This window comes from Apium graveolens, chromosome 7, assembly GCF_009905375.1.
Source record: "Apium graveolens cultivar Ventura chromosome 7, ASM990537v1, whole genome shotgun sequence".
Taxonomy (NCBI): Eukaryota; Viridiplantae; Streptophyta; class Magnoliopsida; order Apiales; family Apiaceae; genus Apium; species Apium graveolens.
In genome coordinates this window covers 27,561,346-27,585,093 of record NC_133653.1, presented here as the reverse complement: position 1 = coordinate 27,585,093, position 23,748 = coordinate 27,561,346, and the positions used below count along the sequence as shown (strand labels likewise).

At 37.5% G+C, this 23,748-nt stretch overlaps 2 protein-coding genes and 1 long non-coding RNA gene across 4 annotated transcripts; 1 reads left to right on the top strand and 2 right to left on the bottom strand.

The window, feature by feature from the left end:
- The first annotated feature begins 320 nt into the window (after positions 1-320).
- On the top strand, positions 321-4,166 carry LOC141672002 (syntaxin-22-like). The gene is made up of 7 exons (XM_074478477.1): positions 321-662; positions 1,877-1,970; positions 2,234-2,373; positions 2,458-2,532; positions 2,973-3,130; positions 3,233-3,333; positions 3,725-4,166. The coding sequence occupies exons 1-7, from the start codon at positions 472-474 to the stop codon at positions 3,788-3,790; spliced, it is 825 nt and encodes a 274-aa protein (XP_074334578.1). The 5' UTR covers positions 321-471; the 3' UTR covers positions 3,791-4,166.
- Positions 4,167-5,541: 1,375 nt separating this feature from the next.
- Positions 5,542-16,507, bottom strand: LOC141672642 (uncharacterized). The gene is made up of 3 exons (XR_012555643.1): positions 16,300-16,507; positions 6,604-6,720; positions 5,542-5,887 (listed from the first exon to the last, which is right to left on the bottom strand). It is a non-coding gene; the product is annotated as an uncharacterized LOC141672642 (long non-coding RNA).
- Positions 16,508-17,883: 1,376 nt separating this feature from the next.
- LOC141671708 (putative membrane protein At4g09580) lies at positions 17,884-21,412 on the bottom strand. 2 transcript variants are annotated; one of them, XM_074478024.1, is made up of 6 exons: positions 21,234-21,411; positions 21,026-21,123; positions 20,835-20,879; positions 18,918-19,188; positions 18,676-18,846; positions 17,884-18,371 (listed from the first exon to the last, which is right to left on the bottom strand). In XM_074478024.1, the coding sequence occupies exons 2-6, from the start codon at positions 21,046-21,048 to the stop codon at positions 18,240-18,242; spliced, it is 642 nt and encodes a 213-aa protein (XP_074334125.1). In that variant the 5' UTR covers positions 21,049-21,123; positions 21,234-21,411; the 3' UTR covers positions 17,884-18,239. The 2 variants fall into 2 exon arrangements, with proteins under 2 accessions (XP_074334125.1, XP_074334124.1); XM_074478023.1 differs by having other exon boundaries at positions 20,835-21,123; positions 21,234-21,412.
- Positions 21,413-23,748: the final 2,336 nt, after the last annotated feature.

The window sequence follows — 23,748 nt, the reverse complement described above, 5'->3', positions numbered from 1 at the left end:
AATGATTTTTTAAATAAAAAACATGTACAATTTTGTTTTTAATTTGGTAATTAAAATTTGTAATTATATATGATGAAAAATGATAAAAAAAATTGTGTACTTACATATTTTAAATAATAGTTCTCTACGAACTCTATCTGAGGGAGCCACCCTATATATATTTATATATTGATATATGATCAATGATTTAAATAATGGTACGACAAAAGATAAACATCAAAAATTGAAATCCTAAATATATAGCTGTAATTTAATTGGTTCACATGTCGAATAAATAAAAAATCTAGGGCCGAAAAGTATATAAAAAAGCCGCTTTATACCAAATCCTCTGTGGCCTTGCTGTTACTAACAATAATAAACCCCCTTTTCTCAATTTCCCCAATTCTCCGCCCCGAAATTCTCTAGGGTTTAATAATCCACACATACACACACTTATTGATCAATTGTGCAAAAGGGGTGCGAGAATTAATAATGAGTTTCCAAGATCTCGAAGCGGGTCGATCCGTGGGGTTTCGAAGAGGTGGAATTGCAAATGGCAAGCAAGACCCGACCCAAGCTGTTGCTTCGGGTATTTTCCAGATTAATACAGCTGTTTCTACTTTTCATAGACTTGTTAATACTCTTGGAACGCCTAAAGATACCCCTGAACTCCGGGAGAAGCTGTGAGTTTTCGAGTTTTTGTCGATTTTAATTGTTATTTTTAATGTTTTTGTGAAAATTGGATGTGATGCAGTTGTTGGTGATAGTTTATTTTGTTGCGGGTTGCGTTGATCTTGTAGATTTCAAGATTTTGTTTTTATGATATTTGTTTATCGGAATTAGTAGTTGATATAGATTATTTTGTATTAGATCATTTAGTAATACGTAGGTCAATAGTATAGAATTGAACTTTTAATTTAGTGATCAAAGTTATGTATGTGAAGAGGGGTGATCAAACTATTTTTTAAAATGTTCTGTATAATGTTTTCCATTTGTATAGTTAAATTACGTTTTTTTTCTATTTACTAGTGAATTTAACAGTTTTATGTTAGCGGAGCTAATTAAAGAGACAGCTACTGCTTAAGGATATTAGGTTAAATGAGGATAATTAGGTTAACAGAGGATAGGTCTAGAAAGTTACTTTAGGTTTAGTGTTGATCATCTTCTTATCTTTATCTGTGAACTCGCCTGGTTAGTAGCACACTGGTCTCTGACGGGGCTGTAGGATCAATTAAGTGGTACACAGCCTTTCATTGGGCATTGGTTGCAGGAATTGAGTTGAGGTGGGCAAAACGAATTTTGTAAAATTATGTAGGCTAGTATTCGTAATCTGAATTACTCTCTCCATTTCATGCATACAAAATTAGAATAGAGTTCAATTATCACGAATTTGGAAGTTAATGTTTAATTCCCAGTTTTACTTATGTTATCCACAACCCCTATCAGTAAGAATTTCCGCACCTCAATTTCACTATGTCCTCTTGCATCTTTTTTAATTGTTTCTCATTCCATTCCTTCCCTCATTGCACTCTAAACTGCACATTAGTATCTAGCGATCTGCATTGTGCATTTTTGTTTGTTATAGGCCTGTGGCATGTGCCTAGGTTGTTTACATGCAGTTTACACTGTATCATTTTTTGGGTACGACCTGTCATTCTAAATGCCAAAATCTCCTTTGGTTGGGTGGAAGAGAAGATGAAAGGCATTGGAATTCTATAATTTATTTGTTCTAGCCTTCTAGGGAACTGGACAGTAACCTACTTGTTTGTGTTTCTAATAGCTGGCAGCTGACTACTGGTTGCTCATTTACCTTTATGACAATGTATAATTAGGCTGTTTTCATTGTAATAAATGCAGTCATAAGGTTCTTATTACACCCAATTTGCTACTTTGGCAGGCACAAGACCCGACTACATATTGGGCAGTTGGTAAAGGATACTTCAGCCAAACTCAAGCAAGCTAGTGAAACTGATCATCATGCAGAAGTCAGTGTAAGAAGTCTTTCTGGGTGATACTTTTCACAGTACAACTACTGTTAGACTTGTTTGCATATGGGGTGCATGCTCTTGGAAATTTCTTCATTTTTCTAAATCGTAAAGTGTATCTCTTAAAGATGATGCGTCACTTGTAGAACAGTGAGGAGTGTTTAAATTTTTATCCCTCTTTTCCTTTCTTCCTGTGTAAGAAATACCATGCATGGCTTTTATGATTTCTCGTAGTGTTCAAATTTCTTTGCTGTCAATTATATCTGCAGGCCAGCAAAAAGATTACAGATGCAAAATTAGCCAAAGATTTTCAATCAGTTTTGAAAGAGTTTCAAAAGGCGCAGCGGCTGGCTGCTGAGAGGGAGACAGCATATAGCCCTTTTGTTAAACAAGCAGTTCCCCCGTCGAGGTGAAGTATATATAGGAACTTTGCTGTATCAGTTTATGTAATCTACTTAATTGATTTATTAGTCTGAATATATTCTTTGATCAGCTATGCAGAAAGCGAGAATGATGAACGTTCAGATAAGCATCCAGAACAACGTGCTCTACTGGTTGAATCCAAAAGGTAATTTTGGCTTTTGTTTATACGTTCTCCCTTCTTGAATTTGCTTCGCGCCTACATGTATCACAGTTGCAAATTTACAATGCTTCAGTTCTTCCTAACAAAATAAATGGGCTAGTGAGCATGAAAGTGTTTACTAGTCAGATTGAACATTTAGAAATCAGTAGTCATTGTTCTCTAGATTTATTCGAAACCCAATCGTATTCTTCTTTTAAAAATGTTGTTTATTTTCCTAATGAAGTGTGAACTCAGTGTTACTATAAAAATCATTTGTAGAACTATGCACAAGGGAATCAGTTTTATTCTGTCTAAGTGGTTTGGATTCAATGCACTGCTATGTCGAGTAGAACAAATTGAGATTGAAGTTGCCTCATATTTTGATCAGTGTGCGAGAGCGTGTGTTATGGCTAAACATCCTTTATTTCTGATTTTTTGCTCTACAGGCAGGAAGTTTTGCTGTTGGACAATGAGATCTCATTCAATGAGGCTATAATTGACGAAAGAGATCAGGGAATCCAAGAAATCCAGGATCAGATTGGAGAAGTAAATGAGATTTTTAAAGATCTAGCTGTTCTGGTCCATGAGCAAGGAGTAATGATTGGTGAGACTTCATTCTTTACGCAATAATGATGTATAGATTTTTCATCACGTCTTGATTTTTTTAAAAATTACAATATTAATGTTAAGATATTTTTATTTTTAGATGATATTGGATCCCATGTGGAGAATGCACATGCAGCCACTGCTCAGGGAAAATCCCAACTTGTCAAAGCAGCAAAGACCCAGAAATCAAACTCATCCCTGGTAACATTATTCTATCTTCCATCTACATTTTTTGCTAGATGCTGACTTACAGGACCGTCTTGAAGTATTATCAATTTTAGATTGAGAAGGTATTAATAGCTAGTAGGAAAGTGGATGTTGCTCCATCATAGTACAGTCCTCATGCTGCTTCCATCATGGAATCTTGTTGCCAGTCCTACCCTAGGACCCTCCCCCTTTTGTTCATCCTACTGTTTCAGTTCTAGTTTAACTTTTCCATTCCATGTTAAGGGGGTTGATGCCTAGTCAGGCCAATCCTTGTCATATTGCAACTTAATCATTAAGAATTTACAAAGAATGTTTCTCTTTTGTTGGATCATTAATGTGATTATTGTAGATATTAACTCAATTATATTTGTCGTAATCAATGCAGACATGCTTGCTCTTGGTGATTTTTGCGATCGTGCTTCTCATTGTCATCATACTACTTGCAGCCTGATAAAGAGTTTATATCTTATTCTTAAAGATAACTGGAAACTGAGAAAGGGATTGTGAAGGGCTGGATTGAAAAGAAGATGAATTCATTGCTGGTTTGTGTTGTGCTTCGTTTTCCTAAGTGGTGGGTGATGGAATCCTACATTCTGCATAAACTTGATTTGAAGATTGATTGTAATTAGAAAGTGCTATTGTTTGCAAGGACTGCCTTTTGTTTCTTTTTGGAAATATATAAATATGTTTATTCTTGGGGGTGTGAAGTTTACTTGGGGGTGATTTCTTTTATTAATTGCAATGTGGAGGGGTCCATCTCTGTTATACAATGTTTGTGTTTTTTGGAAAGTGAAGTCAGCTCTACTCGGAAGTGTCTTGGATTTGCATTTGGATTTGGTAAGTGAAGTTAGCTCTACTCGGAAGTGTCGTTATATTATTGCATTTGGATTTAGCTTGGTATGCCATTAATATTTGTTAATAAAATTCATTTCCATTGATGAAAGAGAAACCTTATTCAATTGGCCTTTGCCAAGAATAACACTGTAGTGACCTAGAATGCGTTTGTTAAAGCATATTAGAGAAATTTAAATAAGAGACCATAGTTCTTTTAATATTAGATTTTTATTAATAGTATCTACAATTGAAAATTTTGTAATTTCAAAACATATAACTGAAAAAGGCCCCAAATGTCATTGGGCAAAAATGATCGTGAATGTCACTTTCTGAAAAAATGGTCTCAAATATTATTCCGTGAATGTCACTTTCTAAAAAAATGGTCTCAAATATCACTCCAAAACATAGGGTTGGGTGTCATTTTTCTTATAAAGCAGAATTAGAGATGCATTTCCCGTTTTGTGTGTTTTTTCTTTTTCTTTTAAATTTCAAAACGCAAGTGGAATTCATGTTTTCATGGGAAAACTTGGTCTCATGTCTAGTTTTAAATAAAAACGCAAATTGTACTCCCGTTTTGCAATTTTTTTATTTTTTATATATTAAAAAGTGGGCCCTAATTTAACAATTTTTAAAATTTTAGAATTCACCGGGTTTTAAAAATATTAAAAAATAAATAAGTAACATAACATAAAGATTTAGGGTTTAGGGACCGATTTAGGGCCTAGAACCAAACTCTGATTATTAAGCGTTTTTAATATTTTAGGATTGACCTGTTCTCAATTTGAATTTTAAAAATATTAATATTAATATTTATATATATATATATATGAAGAAAATACCCTTAAAGTAGCATTTTAAACTTTAATCCATAACATTATCTAGCCTTTTCAATTAAAAAAAATAAAAAAATAAAAAACTATGACAAACGCTAATTCAGCTAGCGTTAACCTTAAAAACCAATATTCAGGTTGCGTTTTTGCCCCACTAAACATCAACTCAAGTTGTGTTTTAGTTTTTCAAAAAAATAATAATTTAAAATGAAAGACGCAACTGCATTTTCATTTTACAAAAATAAAAAACATTGAAAAAAGAATGTAAAATAGCGTTTTTTGTTTAACAATAAAAACGTATCTCAATACCTCATTTTGAAATAACATTTGGGGCCAATTTTTTCAAAAGTGACATTCGCGGCCGTTTTATCCTAAAAAGTGACAACTAAGACCAACATATCATCGGTCTCCAAACAGAACTAAACACTGCAAATGATCCTGAAAACTTCCATTACGAAGGTGAGAACAACAGCAAATGGGAGTATGTGAAATGCGTCCACATTATCAAATGGACCAAAGTAAATGTAAATCAATTTGCGGATAAAACTTTTAAGTAACAAAAATGTCACAGTTACTTGGCTAAAAAAACCAAAGGGTCGTAGTTTAGGATTGTTTATTATCATCTGTCTCAAAATTGGAGTGGCTGATAGATACAAGGACAATTGATAGAGCTGTTAAAACTGCAGACATGAAAGTAAAAAATATACTATTGCGGCATGTTTTTTATTTCCAGAAGGTACTTCCCACACAATACTATCATGCATGGCTTTAGCAGTTGATATGAAGATGCAGCTTCCATTGCTGGACTTCCCTTCTACTCTGCAGCGCGTAAATAGATAAGGTTGGCCAAATTCAATTCTTGAATATCCCCGCTCTCCAAGAGGCTACAAGGTGAATAAACTTCAGAATCAATTTACAAAAGTTTTTTATGGAAATTGCATTTTTGGCCAAGATAAAAGTTTTCAACAATTTATTCAAGGGTGAAATTGTTCTCTCTCTCTCTCTATTTTTTTGGGGGGGGGGGGGTGGACTTGGCTATGCAGATGATGAGTAAAACCAGAATGATCATTATAATTAATAAATCAAAATTTAAACATCTTAAATCATGCACAAAATTATTGTGCATTACCGGATAACGGGCATGTATTGGAAGTTCAATGTTTATTTCCAGGCCATGTTTGCTTCCTGTTAATGCATTCGACCCAATATCCATGTGAATCTCAACAAGGGACCGATTTGACAGAATTGATGGTAACTCTAAATTTGTATTCCCGAAGTATGGCTCCGAAATATATCTCTAAAAGGAAGAAGAACATTGTTACAAGTTCAAGGATATGAACAACCAATAGCTAGATGTAGGCATTGTGAACATTAGAAATTCTTGTACATAAAACAGCTTCGAACCAGACTATTTATTTTTTTTATTTTTTTGCCAAGTGCTGTGAACCAGAGTAGCTGCAACTTAATTGCAACTTTGCAAGCATAGCATTTAAAATTCATTAATTTAAGTAAAAAACTGAAAACCATGTAAATATGTCTACACAGTAAACACACACATGCACATAGAGTAACAGCAGGAAAAGCAATACGATTCACTCACCTTGTAAGAATAGGAATGTGCTTGCAGGAGCCAATATCAGTAAGAAAAAACATTATAGCACCAAATACCAGATATATCTGAACTTTGAGAAGTAGAATTTCCATAATTGAAATGCAACTGAAAGATGGAGATGGATACTGATAAGAAATCGATTGAAATCAAATTAGTCAATTAGGCTATCAAAGAGGCTCTATATTCACAATACCTTATTAAGGACCTGGGTAGTTTTTTTTTTAAAATTAATATTTATTTATCTATTCCATGTTAACAATAAAAATATGGTATATTTATGCTCGTGCTGAATGATTTTAAGATAGTAAACACAATAGAATTACAAACTACCTCAGTTTGCAATAGCAAACTAAAAAGGGAACCACCATTGTTCTTCTGTAGAAACTACTTCAATCATTTACACACTATCAAGAGTAATCCTCTTCATATATACTTAAATAGGCTAGCTATAAATAACCATAATGCAAATCGCCTCGTACAAAAACCATAGCACTAACACTAATGTTAGACTGAAGTATACATCAAGCTCCTCTTCAGAGTTTAGATACTCCTACCACTCATTGAGTTCATCAGATTGAGTATTAGCTTTAAGAGTCTAATAAATCATACAACAACGTAACTGATGTTCCAATAATATTATTACTATTAGATTATAATTTTAGGAGATGATCTTCTTTGCTTAATTTGCCAACCCCTTCAAATGGGATTGTTGTCTTTTATTTATACTAAGTCCCAAATGGGCTCGATCCTTACAATGTGGGCCTTCTTGGGCTTTACATAATGTATTGTAATTATTCTAACTATAATTCCTTTGGGTCGTCTTGTCCTGGTCCAACATTAGTCCCCCTCCTTGTTTTGCGCAATATCTTTAGATTTGCGTTTTCGTGCTTTTCACCCTTGCGCTTTGAATTCCGAGATTTTTGTCTTGATACCTGAATAAAGTTAGTGAACGGAAAGGATAATAAAAATGAAGGGAAAAATCAGAGAAAAAACGAACAAACGAAGCAAAAGAAAAATAAGAAATAACTGTTAATTCGAGATAGGAGTCAACTGTATGTGCCCGAAAAAAGAAAGGAATTGAACGCAATGCTTTTTTGTCTTGTTGTTGTTCTCTCTCCTTTTTCTTTTTCTTTCTTTTTTTTTTTTTTTTTGAAGGTATATATCCGTTCATGTGTGTTTTTGAATTTGTTTTTCCAGTTTTTTTTTGCAGATTTCCGGGCTAACCTCTTCGACTTCCTCTCCGGGCATCTAAAAGGGGATCGCTGCGCGTCCTTGGCTCGCATTGTAAGTCGTCTACTCTCTCTTTTCCTTTTCCTTTTTATCTGCGGGTTGGTCGTGTTTATCTGTAGTTTACCAATTTATAATGGCCGACTTTCCTTCGTCGTCGTCGTCGCATAGTGCCACCAATCGGGACCCCGGGAAGCGACCGTTAGAGGAGGGTGACGAGGAGTCTGTTTTGAACTTGGATAATCTAGAGATCCCGGACCTAGGTCAGTGTGGATCTTTTGATTTCTTAGGGAGCGATGAGTTTTTGAAGGGGGTGCCTCCAGGTCCTATGCCCTCTCCACCCCTAAGTCCTCGTACCCTGGAACTTAGGAATAGAACGGTCGAGGAAAGTCTTCGGCTAGGTAGGGTCGAATTCGAGGGCAAGCCTAGTCTGAATTATCTTAGTTACTATATCACTGTCGATCCACCCGTGAGTAAGTTGGAGAGTTACATGGATTTATCTAATGGATATCGGTATCGAGTGCCGACAGCAGATGAGAGGGTGTGGATGATGCCCGAGTTCGGGATGCATGGGGTTGCAATGATTATGTTTCAGTTTGGGCTTCGTTTGCCGATGCATCCGTTCTTCCTGACGATGTATGAGGCTATCGGTTGTGGTCTAGGGCAGCTGACACCGAATTCTGTTGCTCAGTTAAGTGGTTTTGTGGCGCTGTGCTGTGATAAGGGTCGATCACCGACTCTGAAATTGTTTTTCTCTATTTATGGTGTGCGGTACTATGGCGGTCAAGTATATTTCGACTCCCGACATCGAAGGATGAAGATTGTTAGTGTTAGGTCATCGAACTCCGGTTATCACTCCCAATGGCTGTACGTTGGGGGTCCTGACTTGGAATTTGTAAAGCCTTGCGGGAAAGTTAGTCAGGGCACGATTGATTATTTAAATAACATGGAGAAGCACGATACTGCCTACCTCGATGAGTTTCATGGGACGAGGACGTGGTATACACACTTAGATTTGAAGGACTCTGGTTTTTTGGAGATGCACGATTGTAAGGGGGATGTTTTACTTGTTATTGCCCTTATTTTGTTGATGTATTAGTTTTTGTACTTGTCATCGTCGGCTCTTGCTTATTTTAATTTTCGTAAGTGCCTATATATATGGTGGCTGACTTGCTGTTTTGTTTATTTCTTTATAGTGGAAGGTGCTTCACTTAAAAAGGTTTTAGACGGTGGGATTCGAGGAGGAATGGACAAGGCAATGATGTTGTTGTTGCAGCGTGCCGCGAGGAAGCCTGCTGATGCGGCCAGGGCTGGACCGTCGGAGGTTGAAGAGGAAAGAAGCAAGCGCCAAGGCTTGGATCGACAGGTCGAAGGAATGGATGGCTCCTACAAGTTGATCGTGAAGGAAAATGAAGATTTGAAGAAAGAAGTAGAGAAGGCTGTTGAAGATATCGCTGATGCTCTGGGCGACGGTTATGGATGATGTCTCCGGCGGATGGAAGAGGCTGGTATTGCCGTCGAGGGTCATGCCTTTGATGACTACCTTCGTGACCTGGCATCGAAGGGTGATAACGCATGAAGGCAGGGTATGCCCTGTGGTTTTTTGTAATCGGATTTGAATATTTTTATGTGTTTAAGAGTTTTATTGATAATACCGGATGATGGATTTGTAGCAAGTTTAAGGTATGCGATCCATTGTTTAAGTTTATTTCCATGTTGTAAGCAGTTACATATTGGCTGGTTTTAAAATATTAAGCCGTTTATCAAGTTCGTGGTCGAGTGTTTACATTATGAGGGAGGTTTTATTGCCCAGACCGTCGACGTGAAGAGGCTGTATAAACATTTGCCTAGAAATGAATGATGATGATGATTTTTTTTTTTTAGTTAAGTAAGGAGCGAAGAAAGTGAAAGTCTGTGCTTTTTCCAAATTAAAGGAATTTGTTCGTCATAACCTAAACACCCCTCGGTGGGAGCCTCGTGACGACCCCCATTACATCGAGGGTTTGTCTTTGAAATGGCATTTACTGCCTCAAGATAATAAATTACAACTGAGATTAAATTACTGATAGAACTTTTTGAGGTGAATTCCATTCCAGGCGTTTTTGATGGGTTTCCCGTTGAGGTGAGCAAGCTCATAGGTCCCCGCACTTACAAGTCTCGCGATCCGATAAGGGCCTTCCCATGCTGGCTTGAATTTCCCTGAGACAGTAGGTTGTGATGCTGCGGAATCTCTTAAGACAAGGTCGTTGACCTTGAAGTGTTTGGGTTTGACTTTTTTGTTGAAGTACCTTGCAGTTTTTTCTTGCTGGGCGACCATCCGCATTCGGGCTTCTTCCCTTGTTTCTTCTAACAGATCATTGTGAAGGCGAAGTCCCGCGAGAGATAGAGCAGGATCGAATACGTCGACCCGTGGTGAGGTGAGACTTATCTCGACAGGTATGACGGCGTCGACTCCGTAGGCAAGTCGGAAGGGAGTCTCGCCCGTCGCACTTCGGGGAGTTGTCCTATACGACCACAATACATTCGGGAGTTCGTCGACCCAACATCGGGGCATTTCTTCAATTCTTTTCTTCAGGCCTTGTAGGATGGTTCTATTTGTTACCTCTGCTAGTCCATTTGCTTGAGGGTATGCTACAGATGCTTTGACGTGCTGGACTTTTAATTCAAGCTGTGTTTCCTCAAACTGTTTTCCAACAAACTGAGTACCATTGTCGGAGACTAAGATTCTGGGGATCCCAAAGCGAAAGACAATGTATTCCATAAAGAATTCTATCATCTCTTTTTCTCGAATTTTAGCAAGGGTTTTGCTTCGACCCATTTGGTTGCGTAATCCACGGCGACTACGATGTATTGGCACTGATTTTTGGATTTTGGAAAGGGACCCACAATATCTATTCCCCATTGGAAAAAGGGGCATGGGCTGAGAATAGAGTTTAGCTCAGTCGTGGGTCGACGATTTACATTTCCATGAAGCTGACATGCTTGACATTTCCTGACGTAATCTTCACAATTTTTCCGGATTGTAGGCCAGAACAGGCCTTGTCGGATAACTTTGAGGGCTAATGTTTTCCCTCCTAGGTGCTCACCACAGATTCCCTTGTGTATTTCTACGATCGCTTGGAGGGAATCTTCTGGAGACAAGCAACGGAGTAGAGGCTCAGAGAGGGCACGTCGATATAACTCCGAACCCACAACGCAGTAGTTCCTGGCTTTGCACATAAGAGTGCGGGCTTCGGACTTAAGCTCAGGCAACTTGTTGTCGATAATGTATTCAAGGAAGGGTTGGCGCTAGTCGAACCTAGCCTGGATCTGGTTGATTGATTCTTCATCGACGGAGGGGGTCTCCAAAATGTCGACGTATGTTGGGCTGAGATTAGTGGGGAGGTTGGAAGAGGCTAGTTTGGCCAGAGAGTCGGCCCACTGGTTCTCTTCCCTGTCGACGTTTGACATCTTCCATGAAGGGAATTTGCTAAGAAGATCTTGGGTTTTGCTAAATATCGGGCCATCTTTTCATTATGTGTCTTAAATTCGCCACTTATCTGTTTGTAAACTAACTGAGAATCCCCAAATATGTCAATTACTTCTGCTTCGAGATCGGATGCGAGCTTTAGCCCGACGATGAGTGCCTCGTACTCGGCCACGTTGTTTGTGGCGGAGAACCTGAACTTGAGAGCCTGTTGGATTTTGAATCCTCCTGGGCTGATTAATATGACCCCTGCTCCTCCAGAGTTGGATGTCGAGGAACCATCAACGAACAGAAGCCACGAACGAGACTGGCCCTCTTCAGGTTTATGTGTCTTGGATTGGAACTGGCATTCGGCGACGAAATCTGAGAGGACTTGGGCCTTGATCGCCGTTCGAGGTTTATACTCGATGTAGAACTGGCTTAACTCGATGGTCCAAGCAGCGAGCCTGCCTGTTATGTCGGGCTTGTGCAGAATTCTTTTCAGGGGGAGATTGGTCAGAACATGGATTTCTCTTGCTTGAAAATAATGACGTAGCTTACGACTCGCGACAACGAGGGCGTATACGAGTTTCTCGACTTGAGGGTATCTTGTTTCCGCATCTCGGAGTGAGTGACTGATGTAATACACAGGGACATCTTTTCCCTCATCGACACGGACCAATACTGCCGCGACAGTTTCGTCGGAAGCTGAGAGATATACCCGTAGCGGCTCACCTGTTAAAGGTCGTGTTAAAACTGGAGGATTTGTCAAAAACATCTTTAACTCCGTGAAATTTCTCTCACAATCTTCGTTCCATTCAAACTGTGATGATCTGGAAGCTTTTTTCATTGCAGAGAAAAATGGTAGGCACCGCTTCGAAGATTGAGGGATGAACCTTCGAAGAGCGGCTATACACCCTGTGAGCTTTTGTAGGTCTTTAATGGACCTTGGTTTGCTCATTTCTAGAATAGCTTTTGTCTGAGCTGGATCGGCTTCGATGCCTTTCTGGGTAATCAGGAACCCCAAAAATTTTCCTCCAGTAAGGCCGAAGGAACACTTTGTAGGGTTCAGTCGCATGTTACTTGCCCTTGCGTTGGTGAACGTTTCTCGAAGGTCTGACACATGGTCGAAGGCAACTTTTGACTTTGTGATCATGTCATCAACGTATATTAGCATGTTTCTCCCTATCTGCGAGGAGAAAATTTTATCCATCGTCTGCTGAAAAGTAGCGCCCGCGTTGATTAACCCGAAGGACATTACTTTGTATCCGAAGACACCCCTGTGAGTGATGAAAGCGGTTTGTTGCCAGTCATGGGGATCCATTCTTATTTGATTATATCCCGAAAAGGCGTCCATAAAAGACAGGAGTTCATTTCCCGCTGTGGCGTCGATGAGTTGGTCGATGTTGGGCAAAGGGTAAGAGTCTTTGGGGCATGCCCTATTCACATCTGAGTAATCAATGCACATTCTCCACTTCCCATTGCTCTTCTTGACCAGAACCACGTTTGATATCCATGTGGGGAATTGCACGGGCTCGATGAAACCGGTGTGGAGGAGTTTGTTGACCTCTTGGTCGATGGCTGCTCTTTTCTCGGCTGAGAATATGCGTTGTTTCTGTCGCACAGGCCTGGTGTCCCTACTGATATGCAACGAATGTCGAGCAATGGTCTCTGGGATGCCAGGCATGTCTGTTGGGGCCCAAGCAAAAATATCGGAGAATTCCCGGATGAGGTTTGTGATTTCTTTTTTGAGGTCTGATGAGAGATTCTTGCCAATTCTTGTTGTTTTATCGGGGTTTCCTTCCAATACTTCTATATCTTCTGTTTCCTCGAGAGGGGAGCATGAATTGCTTGTGGATGGGTCGATCAATTCTCTTGGGTCGATGTCAAGTACCTGATTGACTTCTAACTCTTCCTCTGTTTTCTTCCTTGGAGAGACTGTGGTTAGGTAGCATTGTCTTGCTGTTACCTGATTACCAATCATTTCTCCCACGCCGAAATCTGTGGGGAATTTCATTTTAAATGGGAGATAGATGTTATAGCTCGGAGTGCGGTGATCGTTGTTCGTCCCAAAATAGCGTTAAAGCTTGAGGAAGCACTAATCACATGAAATTTGACCATTTTCCAAATCTGACAGGGTGGGGAACCGAAAAGTACTGGCATGTCGATGGTTCCTACCACGTGAACCTCATTGCCTGTAAACCCGTATAACGGGGTTCGGGAGTTCTCAAGTCTTCGATCTCCTATGTCCATTCGGGAAAAAGCGTGATGATATAACACGTCGACAGAGCTACCATTATCGACCAGCATTTTCTTAACCGTGTTGTTTCCCACACGTGTTGTGATGACTAGGGCATCTTGATGGCCTTCGATGAGACCGGGACGATAATCATCATCGGAGAAAGAGATGACTGGGGAGGGATTCGTTCAAGGGCGTTTAGCTGTCGAGGGATTGACATTAAAGACTTCTCGAGCATAAATCTTGCGAGAGTTGTGGGAAAGGCCTCCGGCGGCTACGCCGCCAAAAATAACGTCGATTACTCGATCGTCTTCGCCTCGATGGTGGCGTCTGGGTTCATCATCGTGCTGCACATAATGGACTAGTTGTCCTCGACGAATTTTTCCTTCGATGAGGTTGCTAAGCTGAAAACATTGCTCCGTTGTATGACCAGTGTCTTCATGATATTCACAATATCTGGAGCTTGGGGGTCTTCCTGGTTTCATGGGCCTTGGAGGGCGATAATCCGGTTCTGTTTTTAACACCGCCAAAATTGCCGTTTTTTCGGTGTTGAGTTTAGTGAATTCTTTTTCCGATCGGTTATGGGATTGCCAATCTCTTTCCCTTCTATCCCTCGGGGGAAGGTCCGAAGTGCGTGGTGGAGGAGACCTACGGCGCTCTCGGCGCCTTTCCCTCGCGGGGGAACGTGGACTGTAACTTCGGCGTCGTTCATATTTCGATGACCTCCGTGGAGACTGTATACAACTTACCGCTTCCTGAAGCATCATTCGGTGTTTTATGATCTGGAACGCGGCCTGCAAAGTTTTCGGCCTTTTTTCAAAGATCTCTTCTAAAAGGAGGCCATGCCTAGACTTATCGATGCCGGCTGTCAGGAAATTGACAGCCATCTGTTCTATTAAGTCTGGAATTTTTGCTATCTCTTCTCTGAACCTAGTTAGGAAACTTCTTAGACTTTCGCCAGAGCGTTGGTGCATTGTCATCAAGGATGCTGTAACTTTGATTCCTTTGTAGTTGCTAGAAAATCGGGCCTGAAACTTGCTTTTCAGAGTTGTCCACGAGTCGATTAACCGAGGTGGCAAGTTACTATACCATCGCAGAGCTGTGCCTTGGAGGCACGTGGAGAAGAACTGACATCTAGCGATCTCCGAATGGCCGAAGAAAGCCATGCGACCATCGAATGTGTTTAGGAATGCTAATGGGTCCGAGGATCCGTCGAAATGATCGAGAGCAGGTGTCTTCAACGTCCTGTCGATGCGCGCCTTCTCGAGCACTAATGATAGGGGGCTTTCGGAGACGGTTTCAAAGCCTGCCTGATTTCTCATCAAGGTACGCATCTAGGCGATTTCCTCCTGCATTTTAGCGAATTCCTCCTGCATTTTAGCGAATTCCTCGTGAGATATGGATTCCGTGGATTCCGTTTGACGCAAAACGTCGGCAGATGACACTGTCCTCTGTCGACGTTCGCGTGGTTGTGAATATGTCGATTCTGCCGACGGTTCATACTCGTACTCGGCATCGTCCTCGTCATAAAATTCATCGTCTCGACCCTCATTTTGAACTTGGGCTTGTTGGAGCTCTCGACGAAGACGGTGAATCTCGCGCTTTCGCTCAAGCTTGGCCTGCAATCTTTGAGCTTCATGCTCTAGGAACTCGAGCTCTTCATCTGAATCAAGTGAGTCTTCTGGATTTTCTTGGTTTTGGGCTTTTAGCCTTTCTTTCTTTTCCAAATGCAACCGCATGTCGCTTGAGAGAACTTTCTTTCCTTTAGATGTTTGAACTCTAAAACGCTGATCCGATACAATCTTTCTTTTTCTGTCCCTTTGGAGTGAGTCCTTCAAGCCCTGAAATTGGTCTTCTGGAGGAGCCTCAGATGGAGGGAACAGACACTTCGGCTTCAATGCCGGTTGTTTAGGGAGCTCGCGATCGCCGTGGGTCGAGGGGTCGGCGACAACTTCTGCCGTCAACTCCTTTACCTGCGTAGGTCCGGCGGTTCCCGGATCAAACTCTTCTACAATCATCTTCTGGTTGGATCTTGTTAAAGCAAAGCTCCTTCTAGCGCCAAATGATGTTCCAATAATATTATTACTATTAGATTATAATTTTAGGAGATGATCTTCTTTGCTTAATTTGCCAACCCCTTCAAATGGGATTGTTGTCTTTTATTTATACTAAGTCCCAAATGGGCTCAATCTTTACAATGTGGGCCTTCTTGGTCTTTACATAATGTATTGTAATTATTCTAACTATAATTCCTTTGGGCCGTCTTGTCCTGGTCCAACAGTAACTTATATTTACGGGGAACCTACTTGCTAAAAGTCAAGGAATTATTCACTACCTTTGTTAAATATATGATCATATTGGGGCCTTTCTCTAACACCTTAAGGTTTTAGATGAGTTGGTTACTACTCAACAACCTTTACTTAACATTTTTGTTATAATTCCAAAAATTACACAATACCAAATTAAAGGATCGCGTTCAAATGAGAATCAGAAAAATGTAAGAACCAAATGCTATGCACTTGAACAGTACATAGCAACATTTAAAAATGCAAAAAAAAAAATGTTCTCGGATTCTCATTTTGAGCATAGTTCTCGTTTGAGCCCGCCCGACCACGATACAAAAAACTTATTGCCAGCTAGAAGAATAACACTAGCAATCTAGCATATTAAATTAAAATACATTAAAATTATGAAGTTAAAAATGATATTTGAGTAAGCTGCATATAAAATAAATCACTTTAGAAAGAAAAAACAAAAAAGTTTTGAACTTCACCGGTTAATTTGTTTTCCCGGTCGCCGATCTTCTCCGCCGTGAACCACGCAGGCGTTTTTCTTGAAGATCGCGCTGCGAAACTTACGCGCGCGCCTCTGTTTACAAATCAACGAACAAGATCATCCCCAAGGCAGGCTAGAGGATCAGTCTTAACGGTGTCGTTTTATGTTATACTAGTTTACTTCAATTCTGCTTTTACAGGGTGTTGTTTTTAATAATATCCACAAAATTATATACAAAAAATTTCGCACAATGAACATGCATTAAATATTAATTGAAATGACAGGTGTATTCACATCATTAACTTAGTTAAAATATATCATTTTATAAGTTTGTTATGTACCAAATTTTGTATATACTAACTTATAAGTCGTGCGATGCACGGATTGTTTTTAACACTTAATAATTTTTAAAAATATATTTTATAATATAATTTTTAATAATTGAAAAATAAATTAAAAAACGTAATAAGTTATAACAATATATGTCTTATAATAATTTGAGGCTTCACTGAAAATAAATAATATAATATATAATATGTTGTTTACCAGATTCGAACTTTAAACATGTAGAAATTGTTAAAATAAAGAATATAAAATTTTAAATATAATACACTTTTGACGGGATTCGAACCAGAACTTATGAGATCAGTTTAAATATTAATATATTATTTCTCAGAGTTCTCGTCTATCTGTTTTTAGATCTCATGGTTATTATTTACCGTACCAAATAGCTGGACCGAGCAACCGATCAATTAAATAGAGGGTGCTCTAATTATAATATTATAGTATAGTATAGGATAACATTGGCTAATTCCAGATTTCGTTAAGAAAATTACAGGCTGTTTCATGCTTCTTAAATTTAATTTATTTAGACATAGATTACAATCTATTACTTCTATCCCATGCAATAATATACGTTCACTATTTGCAAGCATTTCGAGACTTCTATAAATTATAGTTTCATAATATTTTTTCTAATTTTTTTTGAATAAAAGTTTAAACATGTTCAGACAAAAAAATTTTAAAAAATATTGTGGAGTTATGTTTTAAATGAGTATTAAAAAACGTATCAAAAAATAATATATATAATTCAATAGGACAGATGGAGTAACTCGATATTAATTTTTTATTTATGTTCTCTATTATAACAATCGCGAGATCCATTACTTTTCTTTTTAGGGAAATTTTGAAAGTTTTAGAATTACCCTATCAATATCGATGTCCTAACTATATTGATTTCTTCCCAATAAGAAGCACAAGTTTCTTTTCTGTGGGCTTGATTACAAGTACTCAAGTTTTGAAGCATTATCCTCGTAGAAGCCTATTCTTTTGCAAAGAATAGAATGAGAGCAAAGAGACCTGCAGTTGCTGCACAAACAGGTGGTATTTATGTGGAAGTAGCAGAGCAGTAAACGAACCGAACTCGCCTCGGACAAACTTTTAACGAACTCGGACAAAATCTTAATGAACCGAACATTGTTCGATAACCTTATCAGACAAAATTTCTTGTCCGATCTCGAGTTCGGTAATTCACAAAGGCAGAAAGGCATAAATTGTCGGAAGGATTTCTGCTCAAGTAAACTCTATAAAACTGTATGATAATCATCTTTATGTGAATCAATAATGCTAAGTATCAACTACATTCTAAAATAATGAATCATTTACATTGTAATGAGTGAAAACAAAGCATGATTAACATGGATTTGATGCTTGCATTCGCCAACTGAAATTAGTCTAATATATATGAAAATGGTACATTAGAGTTTGACTAATTTCAGAAATTTCATCAAGGGCACAAACATCACCTTCCAAACCATCTCCATCAATCGAATCCCACAAATCAAATCATAGAATCATCTCTGTATTAAAGAGACTTTGACCGGGTGAACCGAAAGCTGAACTCCCTTGTGCGAACCAACTTATCCAGCATTCAGAATGTTATAGTGATTTGCTCTTGTTGTTCATTAATGTTGGAGTGACTGAGACAATTCCTATAAGAAACAGGGTGGCTATTGAGTGCATATCGTAGAGATCTCCCATGGAGCGCAAGTCACCAAGAGCTATTCCAGCCTAGATTACAAAGGGGATTGTTAGTATCTTTTGGGCACAGAAGGTGTCCTTATGCTAATCGGTGTAGCAGTTCAATCATAGTTCACAGGTAACACAAAAATGATGGAGTAACTATTTAAATTTACTCAGAAAACTGCCAGGATAACTGTAGACAATGAAACATAATCAACAAAGAGGCAAAAGAAACAATTTAGTCTCTTCTAGATGAGAAAAAGGCTATGCATAAACTTTAGATAATATGCAAACTAAGAGAAACCAAAACTGCAGCCAAAAAAACTATAAGAAATAAATTGTAGATCTTTACCCTGACAGTTACAAAGGCAGCAGGAACGAGACCAATCAAGGTTGCGAAGAAGAATATGTGAAAAGGTATCCCGACAATTGGTGAAGCAAGATTAATAAAAGTATTTGGCAAAGTTGGGGTGACTCTTAGAAAAAGCATGTAGTTCAGCAGACTGTCATGCCTTTTAGCCACCTGAGTAAGCAAATGATTATATTATCTGGTCAGCACAGCAAAGATATGTGTATAAGGATGTAGAATTTCACCTGTGCTTGAAAAAAACTCAGTTTATCAGGCCAAAGAGAGAAGAGAAGAGGTCGTCCGATTAATTTCGATAGGAAATAGCAAGATGATGCACCAGCTGTAGCATTGAACACAACTAAAGCCACACCTCTGAAAACTCCAAAAAGGGATCCCGCGAGCAATGACATGAAAACAGTACCGGGTATCATAAAAGTTTGCATAAAGATGTAAACCATGCAATATCCGGTAAGAACCTGAGCAGTGTAGTCATTTGTGTAGCTCTCCAGGTCATCCCTATAATACAATATATTTGATAAATCATTCTCAGTAAACAAACCAATGTAAGAACACAATTATGGATAAAATAAAATAAGAACCTATAAAGATATACGTGGCAATGGATATTATACCCTTCAAAGCAAGAAAAAGTAACATATGAAAAATAAGTGAGATTTTACATCTTTAGATCGTGTTATACAACTAGGCGCTAATGCTCCTTAATAAACTAGGTGGTAGATTCCAGCCTGGCTCGCTTCATTGGAAGACATACGGTGTCTTCATAAATTTATTTACATAGTTTGATAGAGGGATAATGACCGTAATCACAAGTCCAACTTGAGAAATGTCACCAAGGTGTGAGCTACCTAACTAGTTTGTTGACATTCAAGAAGGCATACATTGCAACATACAAGGACAGGAAAAATATAAAAACCATATCCCTAGGTATCAGTTCCTAGGTTGAAATATAATTATACTTTATTATGATACATTAAAGCCCAGAGCAATATTAAAAGCTCACAATAAATTAAATAAAGTCAACCACGTCCAATAAATCCAGTATAGAACACCAGGAGGTCCATTATATCACCCACCACATTTAAATTTGTATTATAACACACAAGAAGAAACTATTGCATAAACATCAAACTTCTGTAGTATTCGTGTTAGCAGCTGTGATATTAGTAGCTGTGATAATCTACAATGGTGCATTCATAGATTACTATTAGTTATGCTAGTTGGCTACTGACACCCGAAAAAAGGGGCAAGGAAATTCCTTATGCATATCCGCAACTCCAGTACATACCTCTCGGGTGTTGAGTAAATCTTTTCCAGCTAACAATTGCACAACTAGGTTGCTAAAAAAATAAATGCACTTTTATATCTTTCAACTTCTGACAAAAACACAAATTATGCATCCTTCCTTAAAGTTATTTCCATTACAAACTATGTAAGTTTTATCAACTTCTTTAAAATTCACACGATATATATAATCCAGTCTTTAAATTTTGACATGTTCTTTTGGTCTTCTATCCTACTCCTACAAGACCTTTACAATTTAGCTCTGTCTCAATTGATGCACAAGTCACCCAATGACATACATTCTTACCTAATCAATTTGCCTAATCGGATTTCTATATCATTCTTTGCTTTAGAGTACAGATAGATATAATAATTGAAGTCCATCAATCCAAGTAACTAAAAGTAACTTAACACAATACTAAAATGTAGTATTCTACTAAGTACCACGAAATGACAATTTCCCTAATCATCCAATTCAAAAAAATTGACTAGTATCTGCCACCATTCTCCTTGAAATAACATAAAATCTGACATTCAGGACATCAGAAGGGATATTTCAAAGTCCGTATCATCGTTTTATTTTTCCAGTACCCAACTCTAAGGCATATACAAGGCTAATTATTTGGGGAAAAAAGAGAGCATACATTCAGCAGTTTCATACAAACTATTTAAAAGTTATGAAGTATGTTAAACCAAGACATCAAGCAAAAGAAAAGGTTCTTGATTTCATAAAGGCAACATCTTTTCCAAAACCATACACTATAATCTAATCAAGATTTTATTTTCGAACAATTTAACAAATTCAGAATCCGAAAAAATCAACGCACAGTTAAAATAAACATGAATGTAGGATACGTTACCTTAGAGTTTGAATGTCATTGAGATTTCTAGGAAGCTTAAGAAAGCTATAATCAGAATGAGGCATAGTGAGATAAACACAAGAAAGACCAACACCAAATCCCAAAACAACACATGATGCAACTGCCATCTCCCAGAAAGTCAATGGAAACTTAGTACTAAAACTTAATGATTTATTGACATTATTATTTACCATCCTGCCATTGTCATTAACATTCATATTCAAAGAAGAAGAAGAAGATGATGATGATGTCTCTATCTTTTCTCCCATCTTCTTCTTCCTTCAATCCCCTGTTATTACAACAAACAAACAAACAAAATAATCACCATCATGATCATGATCATTAATCATTAATCACAGCAACATAAACAAATAAAAAACATGTGTAAGAAAAACATACGTGAATTGTTTATATTCTGGGACAGAGCCTCCTCTGTCTCTTCTCTTCTTTATTTTTATTAGGAGGAAAGCTTTTGGATGCAGCTTATCTAATCCAAGAAGAAGAGAGAGAGAAATATCAGGAGGAATATTCGCTAGTTACAGATATAGATGTACATGTATGAAAATCGAATACATACACGTTATACTGCCTTATTGTCATTTTTTTCATGTGATGCGATGGATATTATTGGGAATATAAATAAGCATATGGTATCAATTAATTGAAAGAAATAATGTAGGATGAATTATGTGAAAGCAAGAGTTACTTTATTCGGGAGTAGCACCAAAATTATTACTCCCGAGTCCACATTGGAATTGGAATAAAAATAAAGGCAGCCACCTTGGTTGACATTATTCACTCGTTGGAAGCACACATGTTGTGTAAACCTACCTTATCTATGTTTACCATTTTATCCTCATTTATTTGATTGTGTGCCCGGTAAAATTTACACTAATCGTACCTATTTCAAAAAGGTACCCGAAATTATTCACAAATAACACCTATACATCTTTTTTAAATAAATTATATATTATGTATTTATGATACCAGTATTCATCAAACTGCACAACCCGTATAACACCGCTCACACTACTCCAGCCGCAAGCATGATTTTAAATTTTCATGGTGTGATTAGGGGTTGGATTTTTAGTAAACCACACAATATGTTTTTACGGTTTAACATTTTAAAAATGCTCTTCATACTGAACCGTACCGCACCACAATTTTAAATATTGAATATATGTATATATGTGTTAATTCATTTTTTGTTAATTTTAATAATACAATTTAAACAAATAATCTAGTCTTATATGTTCTAAAATTAATATACAAACACTATGCCATAAACGGCCTTCTACTACATAATTACGTGATGTTGCCGCAGATAATGTTGCAGTAGCTATATAATAATGTACCATACTGTAACATGTTTTAATTATGTTAGCATATATCTCGTAAAGTGTTGCCAATACATATATTAATAAAAATATTCAATTTTTTATTAATAAATAAATAAATGCTGATGTGGCAGAGCTGGGTCCCCACACTGCTGACGTGGCAGTGGTGAAGTAATCTAAAAAAATTTCTGAAACTTTGCACTACCCATGATTTGAACCCAAGACCTCCCACTTCAAAAAGTGTAGTGCAAACCACTACACCAAGTTACATAATGTATTTTATTCCACATTATTTAAATATAACCTTATAGAAATAATTCATTTCTACTTAAAGTAAAGGCTCTTTTAACTCCTTTAATTTTTTTAAAATAAAATTTCAACGATCCATCCGTACGGATGTTAAAAACAATCGATTTTGGGTGTGTACCATCATTATTATAATTTTTTTATATTTATTTTGCAAGATTTTATATCAGTCAAAGCAGTCAAAATAAACCAAACCTTATTTGCGCTATTGTCCCGAGTGAAGTATCGATACTTTTAAAATAAAATTTCGAAGATCCGTCCGTACGGATGTTAAAAATAATCGATTTTAGGCGTGTACCATTATTATTAGGTTTTTTTATATTTATTTTGCGAGATTTTATATCAGTCAAAGCAGTCATAATAGACCAATGCCTGTTTGCGCTGATGTCCCGAATGAAGTATTAATATTTTTAAAATAAAATTTCGACGATCCGTCCATACGGATGTTAAAAACAATCGATTTTAGGCATGTACCATTATTATTATGTTTTTTATATTTGTTTTGCGAGATTTTATATCAGTCAAACCAGTCATAATAAACAAGGCATGTTTGCGTTGCTGTCCCGAATGAAGTATTGATGCTTTTAAAATAAAATTTCGACGATCCGTCCGTACAGATGTTAAAAACAAGTGATTTTAGGGGTGTACCATCATTTTTAGTTTTTATATTTTTATTTTGTGAGATAATATAGCAGTCAAAGCAGTCAGAATAAACCAAGCCTTGTTTGCGCTACTGTCCCGAGTGAAGTATCGATACTTTTAAAATAAAATTTCGAAAATCTGTCCGTACGGATGTTAAAAACAATTGATTTTAGGCGTGTACCATCATTGTTAGATTTTTTGATATTTATTTTGCGAGATTTTATATCAGTCAAAGCAGTGATAATATACAAAGGCCTATTTGCGCTACTGTCCCGAGTGAAGTATCGATACTTTTAAAATAAAATTTCGACGATCCGTCTATACGAATGTTAAAAACAATCGATTTTAGGCGTGTACCATCATTATTAGGTTTTTTATATTTATTTTGCGAGATTTTATATCAGTCAAAGTAGTGATAATAGACCAAGGCCTATTTGCGCTACTGTCCCGAGTGAAGTATCGATACTTTTAAAATAAAATTTCGACGATCCGTCCGTACGGATGTTAAAAAAAATCGATTTTAGGCGTGTACCATCATTATTAGGTTTTTTTATATTTATTTTGCGAGATTTTATATCAGTCAAAGCAGTGATAATATACCAAGGCTTGTATGCACTACTGATATAATA

Excerpts from the sequence above, each read along its gene's own strand:
- LOC141672002 (XM_074478477.1), top strand. The coding sequence starts at position 472 with ATGAGTTTCCAAGATCTCGAAGCGGGTCGATCCGTGGGGTTTCGAAGA. Across the intron at positions 663-1,876 it reads CCTGAACTCCGGGAGAAGCT|GCACAAGACCCGACTACATA; the intron begins GTGAGTTTTCGA and ends CTACTTTGGCAG. Across the intron at positions 3,334-3,724 it reads AGAAATCAAACTCATCCCTG|ACATGCTTGCTCTTGGTGAT; the intron begins GTAACATTATTC and ends TAATCAATGCAG.
- LOC141671708 (XM_074478023.1), bottom strand. The coding sequence starts at position 21,103 with ATGGGAGAAAAGATAGAGACATCATCATCATCTTCTTCTTCTTCTTTG. Across the intron at positions 19,189-20,834 it reads AATGACATTCAAACTCTAAG|GGATGACCTGGAGAGCTACA; the intron begins GTAACGTATCCT and ends ATTGTATTATAG. Across the intron at positions 18,847-18,917 it reads TGAGTTTTTTTCAAGCACAG|GTGGCTAAAAGGCATGACAG; the intron begins GTGAAATTCTAC and ends TTGCTTACTCAG.